The sequence below is a fragment of the Molossus molossus genome, unplaced genomic scaffold (assembly GCF_014108415.1).
Source record: "Molossus molossus isolate mMolMol1 unplaced genomic scaffold, mMolMol1.p scaffold_m16_p_4, whole genome shotgun sequence".
Classification (NCBI taxonomy): Eukaryota; Metazoa; Chordata; class Mammalia; order Chiroptera; family Molossidae; genus Molossus; species Molossus molossus.
The window spans coordinates 43,457,006-43,476,045 of NW_023425377.1; the positions used below are offsets into that span (position 1 = coordinate 43,457,006).

General features: G+C 38.3%; 1 protein-coding gene across 23 annotated transcripts in view; it reads left to right on the plus strand.

The window, feature by feature from the left end:
* The window catches only part of RAPGEF6 (Rap guanine nucleotide exchange factor 6), a 234,376-nt gene that overhangs the window by 26,300 nt on the left and 189,036 nt on the right, over nt 1–19,040 (plus strand). For 3 of the 23 annotated variants that reach the window (XM_036281928.1, XM_036281948.1, XM_036281931.1), the window contains exons 2-3: nt 13,025–13,095; nt 14,946–15,002. In XM_036281928.1, the coding sequence (XP_036137821.1) occupies nt 13,025–13,095; nt 14,946–15,002 (128 nt within the window). Of the gene's footprint in view, nt 1–6,941; nt 6,991–8,887; nt 8,976–9,591; nt 9,625–11,639; nt 11,729–13,024; nt 13,096–14,945; nt 15,003–15,232; nt 15,278–16,377; nt 16,420–19,040 lie in introns of those variants that run through there. The other 20 variants (XM_036281934.1, XM_036281938.1, XM_036281941.1 and 17 more) reach the window with 14 other exon arrangements.

A 19,040-nucleotide genomic window follows, 5' to 3' on the forward strand; every position in this document is an offset into this window, starting at 1 on the left:
GAGGAAGGGAGGGAGAGAGAAAGAGAGACACATCAGCTGGTCGTCTCTCGCACGATCCCAACCAGGGCTGGGGACGAACTGCAACTGATGTATGTGCCCTTGACCAGAATTGAACCCACGACTCATTAATCCACAGGTCGATGCTCTAACTACTGAGCCAAACCTGCCAGAGTTGCCCCTGCTTTTTTAAAAAGCAAATGCCAACTCCTTAATGAGGAGAACACAGTCCTTCACTCAAACTAGATCCTGACCATACCTTCATCCTCATTTATTTTACTACTCATTCTTATCCCAGAGTTCCAGCTGCCCAGACAACTTTCATTTTCGTACAAAGCTCATCTTATAGCCTTGGCAAATGCTGTTCCCTTTTCAGAAAACACATATTGTCCTTTCTTAACCTAACTTTACATATTCTAATTTATAATCAAGTTGGGATTTCGCTTTCTAAAATAACTTGAATGATACCTTCCTACCCTTCACTGCTTCTCTTTCAACAGCTCTTCTACAAACTCTTGAGGACCTGAGATTTACAACTATCATGTTACCTAACCAGGCTGCATGTTAATTGTGCATTTGCCCATCTCCTCCTTTAATGAAAGAAGTCTGATCTTTTACCCGTAAGATTTAAGCCCAGCCGGTGTGGCTCACTGGTTGAGTATCAACCCATGCACCAAGAGGTCGCCAATTCAATTCCCGGTCAGGGCACATGCCCAGGTTGTGGACTAAATTTCCAGTGGGGCGGATGCAGGAGGCAACCAGTCGATGTTCTTTTTCATTGATATTTCTGTTTCTTCCTGTCCCTTCCTCTCTCTCTAAAAATCAATAAAGAAAAACAAAACACTTTAAGAATATTTACCATACATGGGGAGACCCAAGATGGCATCAGAGTAGGTGGATGTTACACTCACCTTCTCCTAGGATTGAACTTGAATTACAACTAAGTTATAGAACTATTAACCGTAATAACCAACAGAAGACTAGCTGAAGAGAAACCTTATAATCAGGGATTTATAGAAGTCGCTTTGAGACTTGTAGGAAGGGCAGAGATCTGAAAGGGTTAACCCTGCTTCCACAGGTGATGGCTGAGATGCTAGAGGGATATCTGAACTGTGGAAATTCCTTGTGAGGATCATGGGGACTTAAACCCATGCTTGGTTCCCCAGCCCAGAGCACCAGAGCCAGGAAGAGTCACCTATATATCATCTGACTGTAAAAATCCTGAGGGATTTTGTCCACCAAGGAGAGAAGGGAGTCAGCTAGGTACACAGGTGCCCTCTTAAAGGCAGTGCACAAAATCTTGTCCACAGCCACTCACCCCGGGCTCTGGCTAAGTGAGGGTGGGGTGGACTAGAGTACTATGAAGAGAGAGAGGGGTTGGTACTTGAGAGATATGTGAAGGGACAGCCACCATAATACCTGTGCTGAGTCACTCTGCCACACCTCAAAAGCGATTTTTCTTGGGTGGACCACTCCCTTCCATTCAGCTTTAGGCTGGGGGAAAGCAATAGCTCCACCTTCTAAACTCCTGTAGCCACACCCTGTGAATCTTGCACCCTGTTGAGGAATCAGTAGCCTGGGTCAAAGTGTAGAGGTCTGAAAAGACTCAGAGGGTATCCCAACTCCACCCAGGACTGACACCACATTTGAAACTTTTATCATTCCGGTGAACACCAGTTGCCCCTAACGCATTACTCACTGAGAACCTACCTCATGCAACTTGAGTACCACCAGAGACTTTTTCAGTGACTAGCCTAGCAGGCAGGCAGAGGTGGATCTCAGGGTCCCTTGGGACTTTTGCTGACCTGCCCCGAAACCTGGTGCTGGTAAAAACCAGCCTCGGTACACAGCTGGGTCCTTCCCACACATATCCAGGCCCAGCAGAGGCATCCACAAACAGTGGATCTCATTGTAGCTTCAGACAGGTTGCCCAGGGCCAGTCACAGGCAGTGACTGAGATTGGCTTGCACCGGAGTCCCCAGAACCAACACACCCAGAGGCCAGCTTTAGACAACATCAGAGCAGGATTCAGTTAGCTTCACAAGTGGAATATCCAAAGGGAGATCTCGGCAGGCACCAGACCCTTCTGAAGCAAATTCCCCTTTGTGTGGTCAGCACCTACACAGCAGCTCATGCACTTGGTTGGGGTTGATACAGTCAGCCAACCTGATGCACAAACAGGCCAATACCAATCAAGACTCAGTTACAACAGGAGGGCCCGTATAAGCCATACTAGGGACATTCCTAGAGAATCCAGCTCAGGTGATCATGGAGACTGCACCACTGAGTTCCACCAGACACCTACTATGTAAGGCCACTTTACAAAGACTGGGAGTCATAGAAGATCTATGTAACACGTAGAAGCAAACACAAAGAGGCAGTCAAAATGGGGAGACAGAAACATGCCCCAGATGAAAGAACAGGAAAAATCTCCCCCCAAAAAAGAAATGAAATGAAATGAAAAAAAAAAAAAGCCCTGGCCAGTTTGGCTCAGCGGTTAGAGCGTCGGCCTGCGGTCCGGAGAGACCCGGGTTCGGTTCCCGCTAAGGGCATGTGCCTCGGTTGCAGTTTGTCCCCGGCCCTGGTTGGTCGTGCGGGTGGCAGCCACTTGATGTGTCCCTTCACGTCGATGTTTCTCTCTCTCTCTCCCTTCCTCTCTCTCCCTCCCACTCTATCTGTACAAAAAATGGAAAAGTATCCTCGGGTGAGGATAAAAAAAAAAAAAAAAGAAATGAAATGGAGGTGAGCAATTAATCAGATATAGAGTTTTAAAAAATGGTTATAGGGATGCTCAAGGAACTTAGTGCCAATAACAGCAGCATGAAAAATGATGCGGAAACCATAACAAAGAACCAGTCAGAAATTAAGATTATAGTATCTGAAGTAAAGAATGCAATAGAAGAAATAAGCAATAGGTTGTATGAATAGGTTGAGGATCAAATTAGCGATTTGGAAGACAGAGAAGCAGAAAACACCCAATCAGAGCACAAAAGATTTTTTTTTAAATGATAGTTTAAGGATCATTTGGGAAAACATGAAGTGTAATAATATCCACATCATAGGAGTACCAGAGGAGAAGAAAGCAAGGTATCAATAACTTCTTTGAAGAAATAATGACTGAAAAAGACACACAAGTCCAGGAATCATAGAGGCCCACACCAAGACACATTATAGTTTACATGCATAAGATTAAACCCAGAGAGAGAATCTTCAAAGCATCAAGGGAAAAGCAGTTATCTGCAAGGGAGCGCCCATAAGACTGTCAGTCAGCTGATATCTCAACAAACTTTGCAGGCCAAAGGGATTGGCAAGAAATATTCAGCTATGGAAAGCAAGAACCTACAACCAAGACTACTTTAGCCAACATGCTATCGTTTAAAATTAAAGGAGAAATAAAGAGCTTCCCAGACAACAAAATGCTAAAGGTGTTTGTTATCATCAAACCAGTATTACAAAAAATGTTAAAGGGCCTGCTTTAAGAAATAGAAAAAGAATAAAAACGACAAACATAGTTAAAAGAATAAAATGGTAATAAATACATACCTATCAATAATCACTTTAAATATAAGTGGCTTAAATGCTCCAATCAAAAGACATAGGGTAGTTGAATGGATAAGAAAACAAGACCTTATATATGCCATCTCTACAAGAAACCCATGTCAGAATGAAAGATGCACACAGACAAAAAGTAAAGGGATAGAAAAAATGTATTTCATGCAAAAGGAGTGAAAAATAAATCACTTGGCAGTACAATGAAGAATGGATTACAGGGGGCCAGACTAGAGGCAAGAAAGCCATTTTCTGTTATTCAGTGAGAAAGAATGGATATCTAAATTTCTTCAGTATAGATGGGGAAGAGAGATAATTAGAATGTAGAATTGACAGATTTCTGGCCAGAATCATTGAAGGCGAGGACTATCATGTCTATCAGGGAATCCAGAAACAAGACACAGCTAGTGGTGTAGATGATGAGTTTAGCTTTGGATATATTGCACTGGAGATACTGATGGGTCACCCAGGTGAAAGTGTCCAGTGTGCAGTAGATACTGTAGGTTGTAAATATATTAGAGAGTTTTGGAATAGAAATACAAATATGGGTGTTATTGGCCTATGCAGGAGTGGATCAAAGTAGGTTTACAGTTGCATTGTTACATTCTGTTGAGTTAATAATGCTATTGTAATAATCATAACCTGCATGTATTTTTCCATACGAATAACTGTAAACCAACTTTTGCTCACCCCTCTATATGGTAGTTGAAGCTCTGAATGTGGAGGATGTTACTGATGGTAGAGTCTCCAGTGAAGAAAGGGTAGATGTCACAGATTTGGAAACATAAACTTTTTAAACATTTAAGAGAACAAGGAAAGAAGACGAAGCCTGTGAAGGCAGCTCAGGAGCAGGTGGAGCAGAAGGGAAGTAATAGCAATAAGAATGTCTAAGATTTACCTGTTATGGTGCTTATTAGATGCCTGTCACTGTTTTTAAAACCTTTATACACATTTAATTTTCTAAAACCTCTCTGAAAGAAGGTATTACCCACATTTTACATACATGTAGGTATACCTCAGAGATCTTGTGGTTTAGTTCCAGACCACTACAATAGCAGTATTGCAGTAAAGCAAGTCATAACTTTTTTTTTTAATATCTGTTTTTTTCTATTTCTACTTTTTAAAAATAGCTTATTGATTTTTAGAGAGAGAGGAAGGAAGAGGGAGAGAGAGAATCGATGTGACAGCAAAACATTAATTGGCTGCCTTATGCATACCCGGCATCTGGGATTAAGCCTGCAACCTGGGCATGTGCCCTGACTGGGAATCAAACTGGCATCTTTTGCTGCACAAGATGGTGCCCAACCAACTGAGCCATACCAGCCAGGGCATGAATCATATCTTTTGGCTGGTGGAGGATCTTGCCTTCAATTTGTAAAAAATACAACATCTGTGCAGTGCAGTAAAGCAAGTGCAATAAAATAAGTTAACAGGGAAGTCGAATCACAAAGAAATTAACTTTTCTAGGGCCACACAGCTAGGAAACAGTGCTGCAGAGTATATATCCTGAGATTGATTCTGTACTGACTTTAGGACCCATCTAGAGAGATTTTTCAGCATTAAAATTCCTGAGATGGACTTGTTTTCCAGTTTAAAAAGCTAATGAGTAAAACATCTTGGTTAATGAGTGTTTTAGATTATTGCTGTATTGAAACTTCTAAATGACAAATTAAGCATATTATAGATAAGAAATTTACTAGTTTTAGACTTTAAGAAACAGAAAAATAAAGACTTGCTCTAAGCATCTTGGTTTGAGTTTTCCAAGTTTTATTTGGTTTTCTAAGCATGTAGAGAGCAGCACTCTGCTTGGCGCAACATCGAGGAAGGGGATAAAAATCCCAATCTGATTAATTAGAAAGGTATACTTAAAAGAACCATTAATTTTTCACACATACATAATTGCAAATATGAATTTGATACTCGTTTTACGTTTAAATTGAAAACCTGTACAATACACATGCAATGAATTCAATTAGATATGGATTGTTCAAGTAGGTATAGATTGTTTGAAGGGTAAAAAAAAATAGCTGCTTTGTTGTAGGATGGCAGTGGGTCCTGCCTACCTCAGCTTGCCCACTTTCACTCACATAACTTACTGGCCAAGAGTGTAATGGCTGATCTGTTTTAGGAAGTACTGGGTCATCACTACTTCCTCACTTTTTTTTTTTGCCAAAGTGAAACCCATTATTTTAGTCCACAATCCTGAGCTTGTATTTGTTCTGCAGTATTTTGTTGTAGTTATAGAACCAGTGGCTGATTCAAGTGTTACTGTTCTGGAATATTATGACTTCCTAGTTTTTCCATCTCCTTATGGCTTCCTTCTTTCAGGCTCAATAGCTTTCAGGTGCACACTGTGTAAATAATTAACACTTCCTTGAATCTAGCATTTAACCTTTTTACTACCAAGAAATATCTGTAAGACTTGAGTGTGCCTCTGTCAAGAGTTTTTTGTTTGTTTTGGCTTTCTATAATAGCTTTTATTGGTCTTGGACACCCCAAGAACCTAATAGATCATATAGTATCTCAAGCCTGTCTCAGATAATTGGTACAGAAACCCCTTTCTAAACCCAGCATTACACAGTCAACAACTACTTGCTGTCCCATGTAAACAAAATACTCTCACCACCCACACCATATGAAATAATCAACTTGCTACTACAACCATTCTTTAATCTGGGAGGTTCTTTTCTGCTTGGCATCTTGCGATCTTCAAACCAGGTGCATTGAAGGGACTAAGATTTACTAGACATCTCAGTGCTTGTTTCCCTTCCTCATTAATAGGTTATCAGTCAAATAACCCAGAGTGACACAGATCCTACTTACAAACCAGTGGTTTTCAAACATGACTGTGCATCAGAACCACCTGTAGGGTTTATTCCAACCACAAACTTCTAGGCCCTACTCTCAGAGGTTCTGATTCACTAGTTCTAGGATACGGTCTGAGAATTTGCTTTTTTATTTAGTTTCCAGGTGATGGTGCCTGTCTAAGGATCTTTCAAGGTTGTTAACTTACATGCAACTGAATCCAATTCTAGCCAGTTTTTAAAAGGTATTTATTAAAAGGATACTGGATAGTTACAGAATTGATGGGAGTACTAGAGAAGTAGACTTGGGTTAGGCAACCATGATTACAGATCTGGTAAAGATATTACTTACTGCTTTTAGCACCGAATAAGTGGACACCACAGTTTGTGCAGCTGACCATGTTGACAGGCCCTGCTGCTACCTGTAGCTGCCAAAGCGGATTCTGTACAGTCTTGCTTCTTGGAATCACTAGATTCAAAGTCTGGAATGAGTGTGTCTGATTGGTAGCACTTGAATTATTTGCCCAAGCCCTAATTTTACAGAAAGTTGGAAAAATGAAAATCTGTTTTCAGCTTCCACCAAAACTCATAAACTGAGGTATTCTTTAAAGAGGAGTTCATTCATGGCTTGACTTCCTTGGTAAGTGTTTTTTTACTATACTGCATTAGGAGTTGGCAGAGTATAGCCTTGGGGGCCAAATTAGCCTACCAGCTATTTTGAAAATATTTTTATTGGAATGCAGCTATATCCATTCATTTATCTACTTTTTTTTTAATCCTCACCTGAGGATATTTTTTTATTTATCTTCAGATAGCTGAAGGGAAGGAAAGAGAGAAAAACATCAATGTGCCGCTGGTTGCCTTCTGCAGAACCCGCCAGGGCTGGGAATGAACCACAACTGAGGTACATGCCCTTGACTGGAACCTGTGACTCATTGGTCTACAGGCCAATGCTCTAACCGCTGACCCAAACAGTCCAGGGCCATTTGCCTACTTTCTTAATGGATATTTTCATGCTACAAAGGCAAAGTTAAGTAGTTGTTGCAAAAACCATATGCCGCCCCGCCCAAACCTAGAATATATACTATCTTGCCCTTTATGGAAAAAATTTGCCAACCCTTGATAGGAATAATGCTAATACTTCAATTCAAGCCCTTGCACTTACCATTTATAGATGCTGTTTGGAGAATCTTGTTCATATGACCAGATTGTTCCTCTAAAGTAAGGAGATTGAAGGCAAACAAAGGGACAGACTTTCACATATTTGAAGAAGGGCTTTTAGAATCTAAAGTTGATAAATTTTGTCAGTCTCCCTTTAGACAAAACTGAAGAACCAAATCTATTTTAAAACTTATGAATTATATTCTCGCTTAGACTTTAAAACTGAAAAGCGAATGTCTAATTCTTTGTCACCTAATCATGGCATCATCACTGATGTACCAAAGATGTGCTCTGATTTGAGAACAGAGTAAATTATATGACATAAATTCAGTCTGGAGTCTCAGAAAATTCTGTGGTTCCTTGGCACTAGGCTACCCTCATCTGGCAGGTCAAGTTATGAGAGTTCTAATTCTATTTAACATAACATAACGTGTGTGTGTGACAGTTTTCAGAACTTAGTTGCCACTAAAAAAATTATCTTGAGATCAAAAATAAAAAGCACATTTCCATAGAATAGGCATTTTGTGGTTGTCTGACTAGATTGGGCCCCAGCAGCTCTGTTTGTAATACGTGGTCACACCTATTCTGGCCATTATTTTGAAAGTCCTAGCTCGCACATAAAGGCAAGAAAAGGGATAAAAAAAGTACATAGACTGGGGAGGAAGAAATAATATTGTACCTACTTATAGAAGATGTTGTATATGTATATGTTGAGATTTTGGATGTGTGAGTTTATAGTTTCCATCAAATATGAAAGATTTTCCACCATTCCAACAGTATTTTGTTGTTGTTCTTTCTTGCTTTCATGGTGATTTTTGTTAGGTTGCTTGAAGTTGTCCCATACATAGCTCACTGGTGCTCTGTTCATATTTTTTTCATTTTTTTCTCTTATTTTTTTTTCTATTATTGTTTTAAGTATTATTTATTTTTCCTTCTGGAATGACTGATGTGCTTTTTCATCTCATCCCAGTGCATTTTACTTCTCAAGTACCACTGTTTTCATCTCTGGAATTTTTTTTTTCCTTCTTCTATGCTTAATATTTTCTGTATTTTTCAGAGCATATAGAATATGTTCTGTGTGATCATATGGAATATAGTTTTCATAAGTGTTTTTTTTTTAATCCTTACCTGAAGACATTTTTGCATTCATCTTCAGATAGAGCAAGAGGGAGAGAAGAAGAGACAGAAACATCGATGTGAGAGAGACACATCGAATGGTTGCCACCCAAATGGCCCTCGGTGGACAAACTGCAACCGAGGTACGTGCCCTTAGTGGGAACGGAACCCAGGACTCTCCGGTCCATGGGCTGACGCACTAACTGCTAAGCCAAACCGACCAGCGCTTCATAAGTTTTTTAAATGTCTTTTTCTTCTAGTTTTATGATCTGTGGAATTACTGAGTTTGTTTTGATTTGTTTTCCTCCTCATTATGGATCATTTTATTCCTGCTGCTTTGCATGCTTGGTAAGTTTTGATTGAATATCAGAGGTTGTCCTGGTATACAGTTAAATAATTAGTAAATCATTTGATCCTTTTGGGCCATTTTTGTTTTTTAGTTATGTTATATAGCACCAGAGTAGCAATTAGTTTAGGGTAATTTTGCCCCAGTACTGAGTTTAAAGCCTTCTGAGTACTCTCCTAAATACACTGTGAATTATGAGATTTTCCAGTTTGCCTGATGAGAATAGGAACTCTTATTCCTGTGTAAATTTTAGGTATTCCCTCTAATTTTAGGTATTGATGTTTAAACCTCAACACTTTGACATTTTGGCTCATATAGTCCTTTAGTCTGGGGCCTTGTCCTGCACATCTAAGATGTTCAGTAACATCTCTGGCTTCTAGGCACTTGATGTTAGTAGCACCTCCCCTCCCTCCCATGTCTGACAACCCAAAATGTGACAGACAATGCTCTGTCACCCAGGGAGCCAAATCAGCCCTGGTTGGGGACTACTACCCTAATCCTTTCTAATGGTTCTTTCCCTAACTTCAGATATTTCTTCACATGCGTGAGATAATCAGTACTCAACTTAAGATTCAAAGGATAAATAGCAAGTGCTGGTGAGGATGTGGAGAAAAGGGGACTCTTGTACACTGCTGGTGGGAATGCAGACTGGTACGACCATTATGAAAAACAACATGGTGTTGCCTCAAAAAAAATAAAAAATGGAACTGCCATTTGACCCTGGGATCCCGCTTATAGGAATATACCCTATGAAGCCTGAAACACTAATCAGAAAGAGTTTATGTACCCACCCCTATGTTCATAGTAGCACTATTTACAATAGCTAAGATCTGGAAGCTGTGGTACATTTACACAGTGGAATACTATGCAGCTGTAAGAAAGATTTCTTACCCTTTGAGATGACATGGAGGGTCCTGGAGAGTATTATGCTGAGCAAAATAAGCCAGTTAGAGAAAGACAAGTACCACATGATCTCATTTATGGGTACTAATGAGCAAAATAAGCTGTGGATCAAAATAGATCCAGAGACATGGAAATAGGGAACAGACTGACAAACCTCAGAGGGAAGCAGGATATGGAGTTTGGAATAGATGAACCAAAGAACATACATGTATACATGCACAACCAGTGGATATAGACAATAATTTGGGGAAAGTAGGAGAGGGGTTGAAGCGGGGAGGAGGAGGTCAGTGGGGGGGAAAAGGGGGGGGACATCTGTAATACTTTCAACAATTAAAAAAAAGATTAAAAGGAGACCCTCTATAGGTTTCCAGAATATACTTTCTGTGTAGTAGTACTCTCTCTCCAGCTCTGCAAACTCTAGCCACTTTCTACTCCCCAGACTGCCCGCTCCTCCTCTCCTTAACTTGTGGTACCACCAGTAAGGTGTGATAATCATGTAAATTAGCTTATTTGTTTTTCCTCTGTCTGGTGTCACTGTCTTTTGTTTCCTGAGGTCTTATCTCTTGAAAAATGTTTCATATATTAGTTTTGAATTTTAGTTGTTTTAGGTACAGGTTAAGTTTACTCTGTCTTATTCCATCTTGATCTAAAGCTAAAGTCCCGACTATGTGTCTTTCACTTTGGAGGGGATGTACTGAGATGCCCCTGAGCACTACACCCCTAAAAATATTGAAGTGGCAGATAATTGAGTCTTTATTGAGTTTATCTCCCATTTTCTGAATGTGTTACTAAGGACTCTAGGGTACCAGCCACCTCTTGCCCATTCTCTTGTTTATTCTGTCCAGTCAGCAAGAGATCATCTATGTAATGGATTAGGATGTCTTTAGATTATATTATGACAGGTAGTAAGAGAGTTAAAATAGCCCTAAGGCAGAATTGTAAGTTAATATTGTCCCACATGAAAAATTATAAGTTAGTATTGTACCACATGAATGCAAACTGTTTCAGATCCTCTTTTATAATTGGAATGGGGGAAAAAATGCATTAACTAAGTCAATACCTGAAGCTTAGCTAATCAGTTCCAGCAGTAACAGTATTATATCTGGGACTGCAGCTGTTAATGAGGCTAGAATTTGGTTAAATCTGGTACAGTCTGCAGTCATTTATTAGAATCCATCTGCTTTCTGCATCACCCCTGCATAATTTAAGTCTTTACTGGTGGTACTAGTCTGCTATCCTTTGCCCCTCTGGAAACCATATTGTCTTTTATTTATTATCTTGATCTGGGGAGTGTGGCAATTTTAGAAGTTTTTACTTAGCTTTTTCCCCTATGACAGCTTTTAAACCACATAGGTCCAAGACCCATTGTAGGGGTTAATATAAATTCTAATTATAAACTTGGGGGGAGTGGAGACAGACTATTAGATGTGTTTGTAGGCTCAGCGAGCCCACTGTGAGCCAGACTTTTGTCAGGACTCTGTTTACCTTAATTCAGAAGATTTGGGCTGGGAGTTTGGTTCTTTTGTTCCACAGAACCTTGACAGGGATCACTCTCTTGGTTCAATTTAGCTGGTAGCTAGATTTGTCTAAGAAGAATGGGTTCACTTACATATCTGGTGCCATGGTGCTGTTCCATGTATGTGGCCTTTCTCTTGTCAGTGGGGCTAGTTTTGGCTTCATCACAACATTGGTGGTCTCAGGGTATTTGAATCTTAGAAGTTACATAGCCTCACTTCTGCCACATTCTTTTGGTCTGAACAAAGCACAGGACCACCCAGATCCATGGGGAAGACACATAGTTCCGGTTTTTGATGAGAGAGTGATACGGTCTCACCGCAAAAGAACTTATGGGGTAAGAAATGTCATCATTGTAGCCATCTTGGGAAACACAGTGTACCATATCAGCTACTCCATCTGCTATCTTTCAGAATTTTACAGACCTTTCTCATTTGTTGTGGCTTCCTTTTTGAATTTATTCTTCTTTTTAAAAAATACTTGAAAAGCATTTTCACTCTCATTTTAGTAGGGATTTATTAGAGATATGTGTGGGCATTGAATCCATCATGGTTAATTGGCAATTGTAATTTTTGGAACCGAAGATTATTGCTGTTTTTCCTAGTGGTTCCATGTTGTTTTACCTATTGGAAAACAAGTTGTCTTAGGTGTCTATTCTTTTTCTCTTCTCTGTTGTCTGATAATTCTCTTGTCCAGTTGCATATCAAAGCAGGAAAGCAGTGTTTAGGAGAGTCTGCCCTGGTATTAAGGCATAATTATTATTATTATTATTATTATTATTTTTAAGTATGTCTTTTTTAATTTTTTTAGAGAGGAAGGGAGAGAGAGATAGAAACATCCATGTGAAAGAGATTCATCAATTGGCTGCCTCTTGCACGCCCCTTACTGGGGATCAAGCCTGCAACCCAGGCCTGTGCCCTGACCAGGAATTGAACCAAGACCTCTCAGTCCATGGGACAATACTCATTCCACTGAACCACACCAGCTGGGCAAGTCATTATTTTTTGTAAGAGACTAAGGAGATATATTTTATGTAGATAATTTAAACTGGTTATAATCACTGTGCTAGAGAAAGGTTTCCTACCTCTTTCACAGAATGAACAATAAGATTGACTCATTGGCCATCTTTTTTGTTTAGTGGTACATTAATATCACTTTTTGAGTCCCTTTAGGAAAATAGTTTTTAGACAGTCGTATTTTAAAAGGAATATTGACAGACTGGGTCATCTCCAGAGGTAAGCCAAGATGCTTAAATATCTGGAACCTGCAAATACTGAGACTGTAATCTTGAGGGGGGGACAAGAGCAACAGAATAAGATATAAAAGATGATATAACTTTTCAAGTACTTGGAGGTCACTGAAGAAGAAAAGTTACATCTGTTTAGAAATGAAATAGACTTTCTTTCATATGAAATAGTGAGGTTAATTTCTGGCATTGTTTGAGTATAGGTCATCAGCCACCCTGAGGAGGATTTGAGGGAGTTCTCTACCTTTTCATATCTCATAATTCAGAGATTTTATGACTGTTTCATAGTTCACAGTTCTAAGTGGTTGTTTCTTAAAATCAGAATTGTGGGATATTATATTTATTAAAGTATATTTGAAATAATCTAAAATATTTTCTATTCTTTAGGACTTAAACACTATTTATTCTTACCTTCATGGAATGGAAATATTATCAAACCTCAGAGAACATCAGCTTAGGTAAGTGTAATGCTGTATTTTAAGGGCATGTGCTATGGAATTATTCAAATGAGTTTAGGTGGATAGTTGCAGGGACCAAATCTTTTAGGATAAGCATAAGAAGTTTGTGTTTTTCCTCCCAGATTTTCTTAGCCAAGGGAATCCTGTATAACTTTTGACTCCCCCAGAACCTTACTGTAATAAGCAGTCAATTAACACATATTTAATGTGTACATTTATTTTTATTTTTCTTAGAGATGAAGGGAGAGAGAGAGAGAAACATCGATGTGAGAGCGAAACATCAGTTGGTTGCCTCCCATACACACCCCAACTGGGGATTGAACCCATAACTTAGGTATGTGCCCTGACTGGGAATTGAACCTGCAACCTTTTGGCAGCACAGAACGATGCTCCAACCAACAGCCACACTGGCCAGGGCTAACACATATGTTATATATATATTATACACTGTATTCTTACAATAAAGTTAAGCTAGAGAAAAAATGTTATTAAGAAAATCTTAAGTACTTATTAAAAAAAACAAAAACTTCACATATATGTGGACGTGCTCAGTTCTAACCCGTGTTGTTCAAGGGTCAACTGTAACTATGTAAAGCAAAGCACAGCACTCATTATATGCTAGCCAGTGAAAACAAAACTGTTTTTATGGGGGTTTTTTGTAGTTCATATTGATATTTACTATGTCAAATGCTTAAAATGGGCATAGTATGATGTATTGTATTTAAGTGGAAGGAGCAGGATTCTTGATTTGATACAAGCTCTTATGGACAATATCCATAAACTTCCTGAATCTCATTTTCCTGTTCTTAAAATGAGCTTTTTTTCCTTCTACCCTATGTGATTGTGATTATACAGGTTGGGGCAAAAATAGGTTTACAGTTGTGAGTACGCAAAACACAATTTATTCTTATATTATTGTTTATTAATTATTGTATTATTTTCCATACAACCAACCATAAATCTACTTTTGCCCCACTCCATATTTGGAAAAACAGTTTTGAGTGCTATTAAACACTATTGTAACTTTGCATAACGTTTTAAATAAAATGTGTTTCCCTTCCATGACCTTCTTCTGGCTGGTCTTTAAGTTTTGGATTATGGAACAGATTTGCTAATTAATTCTTTGGAATTTATTATTTTCTGTTTTCTGTATAACAATTCAGGTGTTAGTATGTGTCAAATAAAAAAGAAAGAAAACTGAAACTTAGAGAATTTAGTAATACTAAGAATTTTTTTTTTTTTTTAATTGTCACCCGAGGACATTTTTTCCATTTTTTGTTCAGATAGAGTGGGAGGGAGAAAGAGAGAGAAACATTGACGTGAAAGAGACACATCGAGTGGCTGCCATCTGCATGACCAACCAGGGCCGGGTACAAACTGCAACCAAGGCACAGCCCTTAGCAGGACCGAACCCGGGTCTCTCTGGACCACAGGCCAACGCTCTAACCACTGAGCAAAACCGGCCAGGGCTAAGAATATTTTTTAAATGCAAGCAAATTTATATATTTATTCAACAGATTTTTGTGTGTGTGTTTGCCTCTGCCAGTAACTTCTTCACACAAGGATTCAGTGTGAATCAGACAAATGTATATTTCTTCATAACAAAAAAGAACATTATTTAATGTGAATTGATAGGTTATAGAATGTACATAAGAGTAATATATTTGTTGCCACTTAATATCTGATTATTTTTTAAAATATTGCATTTAATACATATAGTTCAGAACTCTTGAAGTTTAGTGAAATTTTAGTGGTAAGTCTGATCATTTTCTGTTGAGTGATGATAACAATTTTTAAAACAAATTTTACGATGAAAATTTTTTAAATTTTTACTTTTTAAAATATTTTAGATTAATGTCTGCTAGAGCACGCTATGAGAGATACAGTGGCAATCAAATTCTTTTTTGGTAAGTATTTTCATAATTAGCTTAAATTCATTGCTTTAAAGTTTAAATTTTTACTTTTAGTATTGAAATTCATTTGATTCTGGAACAATTTCTGTAGAGCAGATTGAAGTATATTCACAAACTATGAAATATAACAGGCATAGAGTACATAAAAGGTATATAGTGCAATAATGGTCATTTTATATATATATACTAACATCTGTGTAACTTCTACCCATGTGAACATACAGAACGTATCAGCTCTCTAGAAGGCTCTAGTCAATTTTCTTGGAAAGGTAATCAGTTCTAATGTCTATCACCATAGATTACTTTTGCCTCTTTTTGAATGTCATACAGATAAAATAGATTTTTTTTAAACTTCACAAATGTCTGAAATTCTACCATGTTATATTTTGTATTCATTCTTTTTTATTGCTTTACAGTATACAGCTGTATGAAAATAACGCAATTCGTTTATCCTGTTAATATATATTTAGGTTGTTCCCAGTTTTTTACTATCATTTGAACATTTTGTTCATATCTTTTTGTGCCCTTATTTACTCATTCCTGTTGGTCGTATTCTTAGGAATAGAATTATTGGAATCTCACATGTTTAAATTTAGGAGATTCTAACATTAGAATCTAACATGTGCATTTCATTTTGTTATCTCAGTATGATTTTATTTTGCATTTCCCTCCTTACTAATGATGATGAATTATTTTCATGTTTTTGTAGGTTATTTGGATAGCTCTTTCATGAAATCTCGATTCAAGTTTTACCACTTTTTAATTGGGTTATATGTCTTATTTCTATAGATTTGTAGAAATTTTTTCTGAATTTTGTATTTAAGTTCATTGTTGGATACTTAGGTTTCATATATCTTCTCCTATGTGGCTTTCATTTTCACTCTGTTATTGGCACCTTTCGAGGAAGAGAAATTCCTAACTTTGTCAGTTTCCCCCTTTGTCATTAGTGCTTTCCAGGTCTGGTTGAAAACAAAATCTATTCCTTCTTCAGGATTATGAAGATATTCTTCACATTTCCCCCCCCCCCTAAAAGTTTTGGTGACAGTGACTGGTTTATTATATAGATTCAATTGGCATATAGGGATGGTATTGACTTTCATGTTTTATACCTGCACATTGCATTCATCATTATTTCTAAACTATTTATATGATTGATATGGGTTTTAAAAGCTACATTTATTTATTTATTGATCCATTTATTATTAAATATTTGTCTGCTATGCATTATATTTATTCTAGTATAGAACAGTGGAAAGACAAAGTATTTGTCCTTATTGAATATTGTGTAGTGTAGGAGAGAGAGAATAATTACACATATTTAATTGCAGTCAAGGAGCCCTGGCCAGTTTTGCTCAGTGGTTTGCGCATCAGTTTGCAGACCAGAGAGTCCTGGGTTCGGTTCCCGCTAAAGGCATGTACCTCTATTGCATTTTGTCCCCAGCCCTGGTTGGGGTTGTGTGGGTGGCGACTACTCGATGGGTCTCTCTCACATCGATGTCTCTGTCTCTCTGTCTCTGTCTCTGTCTCTCTCTCTCTTTTCCTTCCTTCCTCCTCTCTCCCTCCTGCTCTATCTGAAGATAAATGCAAAAATGTTCTCGGGTGAGGAGTAAAAAAAAAATTGCTGTCAAGGTAAACTATAGCTATATAAATCATTGGGACAGAATCATTGAAAGCCCAGAAATAAACCCTTATATTTATGAATGGTTTTATTATTTAAAATGGCCTGTAGCTAAGATATGTGCATGATGTGTATATAACACAATTGAGTGATTAAAAAGGAATTTCCAGTGAACTGTTTATTTTTGATGAAGGTGCTGAAGCATTTCAGTGGAGAAAACATCGTTCTTTTCAACAAATAGTGCTTGGTTAAATTGAGTTTTTACATGCAGAAAGTTAGACCCTTTCCTTACACCATATACAATAATTAATGAGATATTACTTTATACCCATTAGAATACCTACAGTCATAAAGGCACCCATTAAATAGATACAGTTAAAAGGTACTTTACAATATATACAATAATTAATGAGATATCACTGTATACTCATTATAATAGCTGCAGTCAAAAAGTTAGATAGTAACCTAGCTGGTGTGGCTCAGTGGTTGAGTGTCAACCTGTGCACCAAGAGGTTTGATTCCCAGTCAGGACACATGCCTGGGTTGCAGGCTCAATCCCCCATAGAGAGCATGCAGGAGGCAGCTGATTGATGTTTCTCGTCAGTGTTTCTATCTCTTTCTCCCTCTCCCTTCCTCTCTCTCTAAAAAAAAAATGAATAAAAAACATTTTTAAAAAAGGGTAGACAGCCCTGGCCGGTTTGCTCAGCGGTTGGAGCGTTGGCCTGCGGACCACAGAGTCCCGGGTTCGGTTCCTGCTAGAGCCACGTACCGAAAATAAAAAAAAAGATAGACAAGTAATGGTAGACAGTAATGAGTGTTGGCAAGGATATGGTAACACCTGGAATCCTCATATATTGGTAGTGAGGATGAATGGTATGGCCAATTTTTTTTTTTAATCCTCACCCAAGGACATTTTTCCATTTTTTGTTCAGGTAGAGTGGGAGGGAGAAAGAGAGAGAAAGAAACATCGACGTGAAAGGGACACATCAAGTGGCTGCCATCCACACAACCCAACCAGAGCCAGGGACAAACTGCAACCGAGGTACATGCCCTTAGCGGGAACCGAACCCGGGTCTCTCTGGACCGCAGACCAATGCTCTAACCGCTGAGCCAAACCGGCCAGGGCTGGTATGGCCATTTTAGGAAACAGTTTGGTGGTTTCTTAAGTTGAACAGTTTTTACCATATGAACCAGTAATTCAACTTTTGAATCTTAACCCAAGAGTAGTGAAAACAAATGTGCATACAGAGACTGTACACAGATTCTTTTTGTAGCACCATTTGTACTAGCCTAAAACTGGAAACAATCAAAATATCCAGTGAATGGATATATAAAATTCCACATATCTGTATAATGGAATACTGCCCTGGCTGGTTTCACTCAGTAGTTAGAGTGTCGGCCCGCAGACCAATGAACCTCAGGTTCAATTACAGTCAAGGGCACATAACCTTGGGTTGTGGTTTGTCCCCAGCCCCGGTCGGGTCATGCGGGAGGCAGCCAGTCAGTGTATCTCACATCGACATCTCTTTCTATCTACCCCCCCAACTCCGCTACGTCCCTCCCCCCTTTTTCTCCCTCCCCCTCAATATCTGATGATAAACAGAAAAATGTCCTCAGGAGAGGATTAAAAAAAGAATAATAAAATTAAAAAGGAATAAAGTACTTATATATACTACAACAAGGACAAAATTTAAAAACATTATGCTAAGAGGAAGAAGCAAGGTAGAAACACCACATATTATAAGATTCCATTTATATGAATTGTCCAGGTAAGAGAAATAGATTTGTACAAACAGTAGATTATTGGTTACCTAGGGGGAGGGATTGGCTGTAAAAAAAGGCATAAGAGATCTCTTTGTGGTGATAGAAATGTTCTGAAACTGGATTGTGTTGATGTTTGCACAGTTCTTTTAAAACCACTGTGTTCAGAATTGGTAGTTACAAAACAGGTATAGGGCTATAAAGTAAAGCATAGGGAATATAGTTAACAATATTGTAATAACTGTCTATGGTACCAGGTAGACACTTGAATTATTAGAGGGATACTTTGTAACTTATATGAATGTCTATCCACTGATCTGTACACCTGAAACTAATACAAAAAAGTGTTGAATGCAACCTGTAATCAAAAAACAAAATAAGCCCTGGCTGGGTGGCTTACTTTGGTGTAGTGTCATCCCATACACCAAAAGGTTGAGGATTTGATTCCCGGTCAGGGTACATACCTAGGTTTTGGATTCAATCCCCAGTCATGGTGTGTACAGAAGGCAACTGATTGATGTTTCTTTTTCACATCGATATTTCTCTCTCTTGTTTCTCTCCCTTTCTCCCTCTCTAAAATGAAGTAAAAAAAAAAATATATATCCTTGGGTGAGGATTAAAAAAAAGAAAAGTAACATTAAAATCATGGAAAC